This window comes from Cryptomeria japonica, chromosome 8 (genome assembly GCF_030272615.1).
Source record: "Cryptomeria japonica chromosome 8, Sugi_1.0, whole genome shotgun sequence".
NCBI lineage: Eukaryota > Viridiplantae > Streptophyta > Pinopsida > Cupressales > Cupressaceae > Cryptomeria > Cryptomeria japonica.
In genome coordinates this window covers 718,330,384-718,341,808 of record NC_081412.1, presented here as the reverse complement: position 1 = coordinate 718,341,808, position 11,425 = coordinate 718,330,384, and the positions used below count along the sequence as shown (strand labels likewise).

Below are 11,425 nucleotides of genomic sequence, written 5' to 3'. Positions count from 1 at the left end.
TCGTTTTGCGCATTATTTTCGATGAAGTTTTGGGGCATGTACTAATGGTGTCTACATGGGAAGTTCACCAAGCTACGTGATCTTATGCCAAATGTAGTCATAGATCATTACAGCTTGCTGACTACAGCGTATACCTCGACCATATGAGCATGAACCATTACCAAGGATCCATATTCTTTATTCTTTATGTAGATACTATTTGTTTGTAGGTACAATGCTCTTTCTTTGGTTCCTACTGCCTCATCCAAATTGGATAAAGGTTTTATTTCTTAGTACGGTATGCACTTGTCTCAGGATATGATTAGCCTAAGATCAAGGAGGACGATCCAAGTCATGCATAAATGGAGACAATCCTTGTCTATTCTGCAAGCAATACTCTGGTCGACTTGACCTTTATATCAAGTCGTTTGTATTAACTTGCTATATCAAATCCATGTAAGGAATACTCAGGTCATCTTGAATCATTATGTCAAGTTGCTTGTATTTTCTTACAACATTTTAAAAGCTCAATGATGAAAATAGAGCACTATGGATCATCATCTCCATCTCATCTGTATATATTGCATTTCATTGCATTCCACCCATCCATACATTCATAATAGCTACATATCATGCATACATAGTCATAATAATGCATACTCTATTTTACTCATCTTCTTCCATAGGACTCGGTCCTAGTCCTCCATATCTTCTATCTAACATCGAATCCCCCCTCACCCTCCCTATCTTGATCATCAACATCATCCTAATTCCTTCATCGCTTCCCATCCTCACTCATCCACAAAATTAAGCCAGTTACTCTGTTTACACAGATACATCGACTACCACACACCTAGACTATCAATAGATACTCTGATCAAGTATCTTCAGGTCTCAACAGGTAATTGATCCTGGTAATCCTAGACTACATCAGGCATTTATCATAATGACCTAGTCTCAACAGGGTTGCCATGATTCCCCACAACCATCCATCACACGCACACACTATCAATTGATCAACCAATCAAACACAATCCAACGAACAATTACATCAATTGTCTACATCTCAATTTGTATTTTGCTTCATATACCTTGACTTCATCGGGCAATTACATCCATTGTCTAAGTCACATCAGGTCACTTTGATTCACTTACTCAGACTTTATCATGTCCAAGCGACCAACTGACATCAACTGTCACGCTTTGAGTTGACCGGGGCAATTAAATCGATTGCACCAGATTGTCCAACCAATTTTGATCAATTGTATAGCATCAATCCAAACCCCACACTACATCTGCTATGCATCTCTTGCATGACCTCAGGGTACTCACTGGCTTGTTGTTTCTTCATATTCACTCCATTTTCTCCCATTCTTTCATCATTAGTTCTAATTTCTTCTATTCTACCTCCCCTCCACTTTTCATTCTTTTTCGAGAGATCGCCCGATTTTTCAAAAAAAAAACAAAAAATTCGGCCCATCTCTCGAGGGGGCATACCACCCATTAAATTTACATTGTATGGGGCATTTTCTCACACCAATTTTTTTTTTCTTTGAAATGACGCGATAAACTGCACCATCTCAAAGAGGGGCAAATGTAGTCACACAAATCTGTCCAGCTTAATTAAATAAATATTCGCTATTTATTTGATTAGAAATCCACTAACCATCAGTTAATTAAATTAATATTTAATTAATGCATCTCCAAACATTCTCCTATTAATTAAATAAATTATTCAATTTATTTTAATTAATTCATTAAATAAAATCCACATTCAATTAAATAAATAAAACCTATTTATTTAATTAAATCCCCCTTTTTCCTCTTTTAAATAAATTAAATAAAACATTTATTTAAATCATTATCCCCCCCACTTGCATTTTCCTACAAATGCAATTTGCACACATTTATTGAAATAAATAAATTTTTATTTTAATAAAATCCTATTTTCCCTCACCCACCAAATCCACTTGCAAAAATCTAATCCCCTTCTAGATTCTTCTAACCCCTTCCTAATTAGCCTAATCCATCCCCTAATTATTGTCACATTCCTAAGCAAAATGGAGTCACTTCTCAAAGACTCCAAAGTCTTTGAAAAGCATTTAATGCTTTGTGTGTTCAACAAATTAACCCCCAAAGTCTTCCAAGACCACTAATGGCTCTTACATGACCATTTATGGCTCTTACATAACCATTTATGGTTATTTCGAACTTGTCTCCCCAAACATTTATTGTTTTGACCATATTCATCCATTTCACATTTGCACAAGAGTTTATCCATTGGATAAAAGCTTTATTCTTTGAATAAAGAGTTTATTCATTCAACTAACATTGACTTTATCTCCCAAGGTCATATCAAGCATTTAATGCTTATTCCCTCCCCTCTCAACCTATCTCACATTGACACTTGTCATCCTGGGATTGGGTTGAAAGCCCTCACATGAATTTGAAATCATTCAATCCTAACCCTTGTTGAGATTGCTCAATCTCAACCATCCATTGCTCCATTTTTCCTATAAATAGAGCTCATTCCTTCATAATCCAGATCTTGAAAACTTGTATGCATTTAAGCTATAGGCATTTTAAGAGAGCATTTAGCATAGCAAACTCATGTATTGTCATTTTGGTTAAAATAAATCATTTTAGCATCAATAGCTTAAATATTAGCTTTTCATTTTACATTTGGAGCACAATACTACAATCTCAATCCTCCATAAGCATCCATAGTGCAAAAAGCTGCTGAGAGCTACACTATTTTGGAACTTGGAGAGGAGAGGAACAAGGGAGAAAGAGTTAAGAGCATGTTAGGAGGTATTTGGAGATGCCTCATCATATTTTCTTCTTTAGTTAAATATGCTTTCATGTTTTTAGTGTCTCTCTTGATATGCCTGTTTAGATTAGTTTTTGATTGACTAACACTAACGATTTTCTGGTTTCTTGTGTTGTTTATCATTGACTAACCTTGTCCATTTTGCTGGGCATCAGCTATTATTTTTCATGAAATCATTTTTTCATCGTAAAGCAATAGATTGTAGAATTTGTGCAAGGGATAATCCTAGTTTCACCAAAAGGAATTATAATTAATTTTTTCTTTTAATGGATTATAACATTCTAGTCTAGAAGTGTAGTTCAATTTTGGACAAATAACACATTTTTGTAGAACTATTTTTTTGAGCCTCCAAAATAAAAAAGGAGGATATTCCTAACAAAAGAAAGGATGACTCAAGTAAGGTTTGGAAGAAGAAAAATCAAAAGAAAGAAAAGAAAGAAGAATCGATGTTTTCTTAGACAACTCTAAATGAACAAAACACAAGAGATAGATGGTATGTTGATAGTGATTGTTCAAGGCACATGTTAGGTGACAAAAGTGAATTTCTTAGTCTTGAACAAATAGATGAAGGGAGAGCGAAATTTGGGGACGACACTAAAAGAAATATAAAAGGAAAAGGGATGCTCAATCTAGAAAATGGGAAAAACAAAACTAAGAATGTTTTGTATGTTAAAGGTTTGAAATAAAATCCCCTAATTGTAAGCCATCTATGTGATCAAGGACACACTATTACATTTCTTCCTAGAGAATATGAAATCAAGAAAGATGAAAATTGATAATAGATTCATAAAGAACATCCAATAATCTCTAAATCCTAAATGATATCAACAACCAAAGATGTTTGATGGTGCAAGAAGATGAGAGTAAGTTACGGCATAGAATATTGGAGCACTTATATCTTGATAATCTTGTCAAGATTAATAGTAAGGAAGTATTGGGAGATAGGAGGAACCTAACTAGAGAACTTCACTAGCCAAAGATTTCAAAGCCCACAAATATTAGTTGTAAGTAATCTAAACATGGGAACAAAACTATAGTGAGTTTTAAATCAAAGGAATGCTCGAAATTGAAACCATTGGACCTCATACATACAATCTTTGTGGTCCAACTAGAACAAAAAGGATGCAAGGAGAAAGATATTTTATGCTACTAAATGATGATCACTCTAAAATGATTTGGGTTACCTTTTTGAAAGAAAAATTTGAAGCTCTTGATAAGTTTAAAGAATTCAAAGCATTATTTGAGAATGAATAGGGTTTTAAGATCAAATGTGTTAGATTATATAGAGGATGATGATTTAGTTCCAATCAATATTAGTGTTTATATAAAATACATGGGATAAAAGGACAATGTTTATCTACAAGAACTCAACAATAAAATGGAGTTATAGAAAAAAATAATAGAATAGTCTAAGAAATGGCTAGATCTATGTTAAATGAGTCAAAGTTAACTGATACTTTTGGAGAGATGTTGTTAACACAATATTCTACATTTTGAATAATGAACTAATTAATGTAAATGATAACAACACACCATATGAGTTGCAGTAAGGGAGACTTGCAATAATTAATAAATTTTAATTTTTTAAGCATGTGTTACATAAAAGAGATGAAAATATCTCAGAAAAATTGATTCTATAGCTAATGAAGGAATATTCTTTGGCTACTCCACAAGAAGTAAAGCATGTAAATTCTATAACAAAAGATTATGTAGAAGGTTTTTGAAAGAGAAAATTTAAAAGTTGATGAAGGAAGACAATGTGAAGAAAAAGTTCAAGAAGATATTTTTTTAAATGAGGAAGTTTGAAAAGAAGAAGGAACAAATGAGGAGACTGAGAAATAGAACCCAAACATACCATCAAGAGAGCCACCTAACTCCTTCCAATTTTTTCTAGACAAACCATCCAAAAGAATAAGACAAAGATACAAAGAATTAGGGACAAAGATACAAAGATTCTGACAAGGAGGAGATTTAATAATACAACAAAACATGAACATTTTTTTTGTTCCCTAAAATAAAATCAAGGAGCTTTACAAATCCAGGGGAAGGAAAGTATTGTATAAAAGGTATGCATGAGAAATTGTATTAAACTAGGAAGAATGAAACTTGGGAATTTATCCCAAGACCTAAGGACAAGAATGCCATCGAAACTAAATGTTTTTACAAAAATAAATTGAATGAGGATCACTAAATCATAAGGAACAAATCATTAATCAAGGCTTTATGAAAAGGACATGGTCAAGCTGAAGGAGCTGATTTCAAAGAACCATTTCATTCTATTGCTTGTATTGAAGCTAAAAGGATGTTTTTAGCACTTTCTCGTTTTAAGAACTTCAAAGTCTACTAGATGGATGCAAACTATCTTTCCTCAATGAAAACTTGGAGGAATAAGTGTTTATTGAACAATAACAATGGTTTATTCTATCAGAGAATGAGGACTATGCTTGAAGGTGAAAGAAGTAACATTATTGTTTTAAACAAGTCTTGAGGGATGGTACTCAAGATTAGACAAGTATCTTGAAGAGAAAGGCTTCGAAAGAGGAATTAGAGACAACAATATTTACATCAAGAATAAAGAAGAAAATTTGTTGATCATTGTGGTTTATGTGGATGACATCATTATTGGAGGCAACATTGAGAAAATTTGTCTAAAACTTGTCACAAATACGTAGGAGTTTGAGATGTCAATGATTCGTGATTTATCTTTCTTTTTTCGGTTATAAATTACCCAATTAGATACAAAAATATTTATTTCCCAAACCAAGTATATTAAGCAAATGTTGAAGGAATTCAAGATGGAAGAATATAATTCTATTAGCACTCTGAGTGTTATAGATTGAAAACTAAGGATGATGAATCTCCTGAGGCTAACCAAACTATATATAGGTGGACATGATCGAAAGTTTTATGTATGCAATAGCTACAAGACCTGGCATTATGCAAGCTATACAATGAGTGACATGCTTTCAAGAAACTCCAAAGGAATTTCATGCGCACATAATTAAAAAAAATCAAATATCTAAAGGGCACTATGGATTTTTGGGTTGTGGTACCAAGAGTGAAGATTTCACCCTTATAGCATATATAAATGTAGATTAGGTCAACAATGTTTATGGCCAAAAAAGTACTAGTGGTGGAGCATTCTTCATTAGTTATGGTGTAGTGTCTTGGTTGAGTAAGAAATAGGTTTCAGTTTGTTTATCTACAGTAGAACCAAAATACATTGTAACAACATCTTGTTACACATAGGTTCTTTGGATGAAACATACATTGAAGGATATTAAGGATGATAACAAGCATCCCATCTCCATATTTTATGATAATACAAGAGCAACCATTATTTCAAAGAATCAGGTTATGCACACCAAGACAAAACATATTCCAATAAAATAACATTTTGTAAGAGAGTGGGCGGTTGATCACCAAGTGAAGTTAGAGTGCTTTTCTACAAAGGATTAGGTTGTGGACATCTTCACAAAGCCTCTTCCAATAGAGATTTTGAGTATCTAAGCGAGAAATTGGGAGTGATATCACTTAGATCTATTTACTATTTTTTTCAAGAGAAGTGCATGTTCAAGGGGAGCTATTCATTGTCTTATCTTTCAACCCTTGAAAGCCTTTTCCATTGATGTCAAAAGGGGAGGAGTTGAGTAATGGGGAGCATTCAATGAGGGGGTAAAATTTTTGTTGCATTCCAAGATTATGTCTTCACACAGTTGTCATGAATGACAAAAAGGGAGATTGTTAGATTATTGTCATTGATGTCAATGGAAAAATCTATGGACATCATATTGCGGCTCAAGGAGATTCAAAATGAAGGTTTATGTACAACAACATTAAAACTAAATAGCAAATATTTTTAAAAAGCAAGGCAAATTAATTTTTTATTTTGGGCCGACCCTGAAAAGAAAATTAAAATCAAATTAGTTTCCATCGATATTTATTGGGTCGACCCCTATTTATTTGGGCCTTACAACAGATAAGGAAACAAAAGTTGATGGGTCCTATGCCATCTTTTGTCCTCTTCTTTCAATTAATTTTCTTGTGATATGTGTTCGTCTTATAATCAGCGTCGTTTCATATAATTTATCTTGGCAATCTCCGCTATATTCCGTGCAGTGCTAAGAAATAGGTATTTATAAGCTGTTACAACTGTTCCTTTATTTGATAAATCTATATATAATAAATTAAACTGTGATAGGAACAATCGATTACAAACAATAAAGTGTCTAAACAAAACATAGCATTGTTATCAAAGTTCATAAATAGCCTTGAATTAGGGTTTACATTCTACCATCAAATATTGCTTGAAGAAATGGATGCATTGTTCTCAGATGCTTGCCTTCTGCTGTGAATGACTCATTGCCACCTTAATGATCACTTTCTCTCTCCTTTCTGCTTTCGTTGTCCCTAAGCTTCAGTCCCACTATAACAAGATCATATCTTCAATTCTCTGCAATGGATTTTCTTAAGGTGGCAGAATTGGGTATTATATTTGCATTGCTTATGGTTCATAATGCTATTGCTGCTCCTGAATCTGATCTTATAGAAAAGTTGCCAGGCCAAACAGAGATTGTTCCCTTCAAGCAGTATGGTGGATACATTACCACTGATGAAGAGCATGGTAGAGCATTGTATTATTACTTTGTAGAGGCCCAGACCAATGCTACATCTAGGCCCCTGGTTTTGTGGCTCAATGGAGGTAAACAACACATTCCATATTTAGTCTGCTTTTATGTAATATACATCTGATTTTTTACTGTACAAAACTTGTAAAATTTAATATATTGATCTTTGATGGATCATTGCAGGGCCTGGATGTTCATCACTAGGGTTAGGAGCATTCGAGGAGAATGGTCCTTTCAAATTAAATGGCGAAGTTTTGGAACAAAACAAGTTCTCTTGGAATACAGGAACAGATTGTCAATATTCATGTCATGTGTACTTAATCCCTCTATCTTATATTTCCATATCACTCAATTCCTGTGCTTCTCTTGATGGCAGAAGCAAACATGCTGTATGTAGAGAGCCCAATTGGAGTGGGATTTTCTTATTCAAATACAAGTTCAGATTATGATTTGCTTAATGACACTTTGACTGGTAATTCTATCTCCCACCTCTTAAAATTCATGGCTCATCTCTTTTTAAGATGGTGATGTTTGTATAGGGCATTATGAGATAATTGTAGGATTTTCAAAACTTGTGTAACCAATTTGTTCTCTTAATCTTATTTTACAATCATTGTGGAATAAAAATAGGTTGAAATCTCTTAGATTATCTTTATTAGTATCCATGCTGTTATAGTTGGAATGGAAAAAATTATACTAATGATTGAAATATGTGAATTAGGGCATTAACGATCAGCATCTTATGATAGATAGGAAGAGAATTCAATGAATCTTGAATGAACAAGAAGAGCAACAAAGACAAATTTAGAATGACCTTTGAAAACATTCTTTAGAGTAGAATACTTTGTTTTCAAAGAAGTATTATTGTTATTAATTTTATATATATGCTCTATACAATTTGTTTAAATTAGAATTTAAATAAAAAATATGTTCATAAATTTTGATTAAGAGTTTTATTAATGTTTGTCAAAAACAATTATGAACAAATCAGAAATTGAATCTAGGACCTAGAATACCTAAAGCGGCAATTCAGATCAATATGCTAATAGTGAAAAGTGAATGATATAGGTATTTGCTGAAGGCTAAATGGCATCATATTTTTCTATTAAGACTAAAATTCATATAAGAAAACATGGTTAGAAAATTTGGCTATGAATTTTATTACTTGTAATTGGCATATACAGAAAAATTATGAAGAAATCAGAAACTGAATCCACCACTTGAAATATTGAAAGTAGCAGCTGAGATTGATATGTTAATAGTGAAAAGTAAATGATATAGGAATTTGATGAAGACTAAATGACGTCAACTTTTTCTATTAAGATTGAAACATATCATTAAAAAAACATCATTAGAAAATTTGGTTATGAATTTTATTACTTGCAGCTGTCATAAAAAGAAAAATTATGAGCAAATTAGAAATTGAGCTTGGAATACTGAAAGAAGTAGCTGAAATTGAAATGTTAATAGTGAAAAGTGATTTGATGAAGACTAAATGACATCATCTTTTTCTATTTAGAATTTCTCTGACATTTGAGTTTTTAGTTTTTGTTCTTCTTTATATATATTCTTATCATTTGTTTTATGTAAGGTTAATTTTGAATTATAAAACTAATCAAGGCTCTTATATGTTGCAGCCCAAGATAACTTGGCATTCCTTTTAAATTGGTTTCAAAAATTTCCAGAATTTTTAGACACATTCTTTTACATAATTGGAGAGAGCTATGCAGGTATAAACCAAATGTTTATATGTTTTATGATTTAATTTAAGTATAATTTTAGACATGTTAATCATGCTTATGATCAAATTCCTACTGCAGGGCACTATATACCTCAATTGGCAACCCTTGTGATAGATCACAACAAAAATTCAAATGTTACACCTATCAACTTGAAGGGAATTGCTGTATGTTGAGATTTTTTCATTTTTCTTGAAATATATTATATTTATGTCATTTAGTTATAATAAAAATATGGAAAAATACATTGTACTTTTAACATAAGAAAAACATGCTTCTTTGAATGATATTTCAGTAGTTATTTAATGTTCATGACATACGCATGTAAAAATTTGAATGGTTGCAGATAGGAAATCCCTTCTTTGACATCGATATCAGTATAAACAATGGTGAATTTATGTGGTCACATGGCTTGATTTCAGATGAAACTTACCAACTAACTCAAACTATCTGCAATAATTCTAGATTATGGACAGAGAAGTATCTTGACCAAAATACATCTGAAGCTTGTAACAATACTTTCAAAAAAGTGTATGCTGAAAGTGGAGATATTAATGATTATGATGTTACCTTAGGTATTTGTTTAGATGAGAAAAAAATATCCAAGCTCCAAGGAGGAGTAAGTCCATAAAACCTTCAAACTAGCTTATAAACTTTTATTAGATATTTTATTTATTATATTAGGTATAGATATAATCTAACCAATATTTTTTCCTATCAGATTTTATCAAATTTTGAAAAAAACGGAGTTAACCTTTGTGCTGATGATGACACATTTACATATCTCAACACAAATGAGGTGCAAGTGGTACTTCATGCAAGTAGAAGTAACGATACTATTATGTGGAAGATTTGTAATAGGTATGTGCATTCTTTTCTTTTGTCTTTTCAAAATGATACAGTCTTCACTTCAAGAATCTTAATCTAATAGTCACAAAGTCAACATTAGATGTTAAAAATTTCCAATCTACTTTCAAAAGTTGCTACAATATTATTATGAATCTTAACCTAATAGTCACACACTCAAAATAAGATGTTAAAAATTTCAGTTCTACTTTATAAAAGTTATTACAATACTATATACTTATCTATTTCTTCTTAATTTCTTAATTATAATTTTTTATAATACCATAATTTATTTAATTTATTATATTATTTCCCTATTCTTATGGGAAGTCTCTCTTGTTCAATTAAATTAAAATTTATTATATTTTAATTAATTTTTTTAAAGGAACATCATGGTAAATAACATTAAAATAAACTCTATTTGAAAAATTAGCATTAATATTATTCACTAAAATTATGGTATACTATAGTATAAAAGGAGTCCCTTTGAAGATACAAAAATAAGGGATAATACTCATATTCCTAACAAAGATTTATAAAAATATGTAATTTTTGGTAACAATCTTTGTGACTATTACATACTCTAGGATAGTGATTCATAATTCAACCTTTTTTTATTATGCAGGTCTTTGCACTATGATCAAAGGAATAGAGGAATCAACATTATTCCAATTGTCATTGAACTTTTGAATTCCAATCTACCCATCATGCTTTTTAGGTACAACTTTCTTATCAACCTATTCAATATGAAATTACTATTATTGTGAATTCTTAGCTCAATATTTATATGTGCTAATATATCAAATCAAATTCATAGTGGAGATCAAGATTCAGTCATCCCATTTACTGCAACAAGAACAATAGTTAATATTATAGCAAAGCAGTCGAAACTATTCACAATCGGCACATATGGTACTTGGTATAACAACCAACAAGTGAGTTCTATCTTTAAATTTTAATTAAAAATATGTTTATTTATAAATAAATTTATTTAAGCATACATGATAAATTATTCAAATGTAATTAGGTTGCAGGATGGACTCAATCGTATGGACACATAATAGATGGAAAAAATCAAACTATGTTAAAATTTGCATCAGTAAGGGGTGCAGCACATCAAGTACCATACACTTCTCCATCTGAAGCACTCACTTTGTTCAAAGCTTTCATTGGAGGACTACCTTTGCCTACTAGTTGATCTTCATTGTATAACAAGGAAGCGCAAGTTCCAACATAAGATATTTTTACTTTTTAATATTCTCCTAAAAAAGAACATTATGGATATTATAGTTGCAATATTTCATTTCATTCTTAAAATTTATTATGTGCTCTAGCCACAGGGGGCTTCACTTAGTGAGCCCAGTTTATAACACATGCATTCATGACATACTAAATAATCCCCT

General features: G+C 31.6%; 1 protein-coding gene across 1 annotated transcript; it reads left to right on the top strand.

Annotated features, from left to right (window-relative positions):
- The first annotated feature begins 7,267 nt into the window (after positions 1-7,267).
- On the top strand, positions 7,268-11,220 carry LOC131074207 (serine carboxypeptidase-like 45). The gene is made up of 10 exons (XM_058010768.1): positions 7,268-7,511; positions 7,621-7,731; positions 7,817-7,909; positions 9,075-9,167; positions 9,258-9,343; positions 9,523-9,795; positions 9,898-10,037; positions 10,648-10,740; positions 10,840-10,957; positions 11,050-11,220. Exons 1-10 carry the CDS (start codon positions 7,268-7,270, stop codon positions 11,218-11,220), a joined length of 1,422 nt encoding a protein of 473 aa, XP_057866751.1.
- The last annotated feature ends 205 nt before the right edge of the window (positions 11,221-11,425 follow it).

What these genes read in the sequence shown, in the direction of transcription:
- LOC131074207 (XM_058010768.1), top strand. Translation starts at nt 7,268, where the DNA reads ATGGATTTTCTTAAGGTGGCAGAATTGGGTATTATATTTGCATTGCTT. An exon ending in GGTTTTGTGGCTCAATGGAG is followed by an intron (nt 7,512 to 7,620) that starts GTAAACAACACA and finishes GGATCATTGCAG; the next exon opens with GGCCTGGATGTTCATCACTA. An exon ending in GCTTAATGACACTTTGACTG is followed by an intron (nt 7,910 to 9,074) that starts GTAATTCTATCT and finishes TATATGTTGCAG; the next exon opens with CCCAAGATAACTTGGCATTC.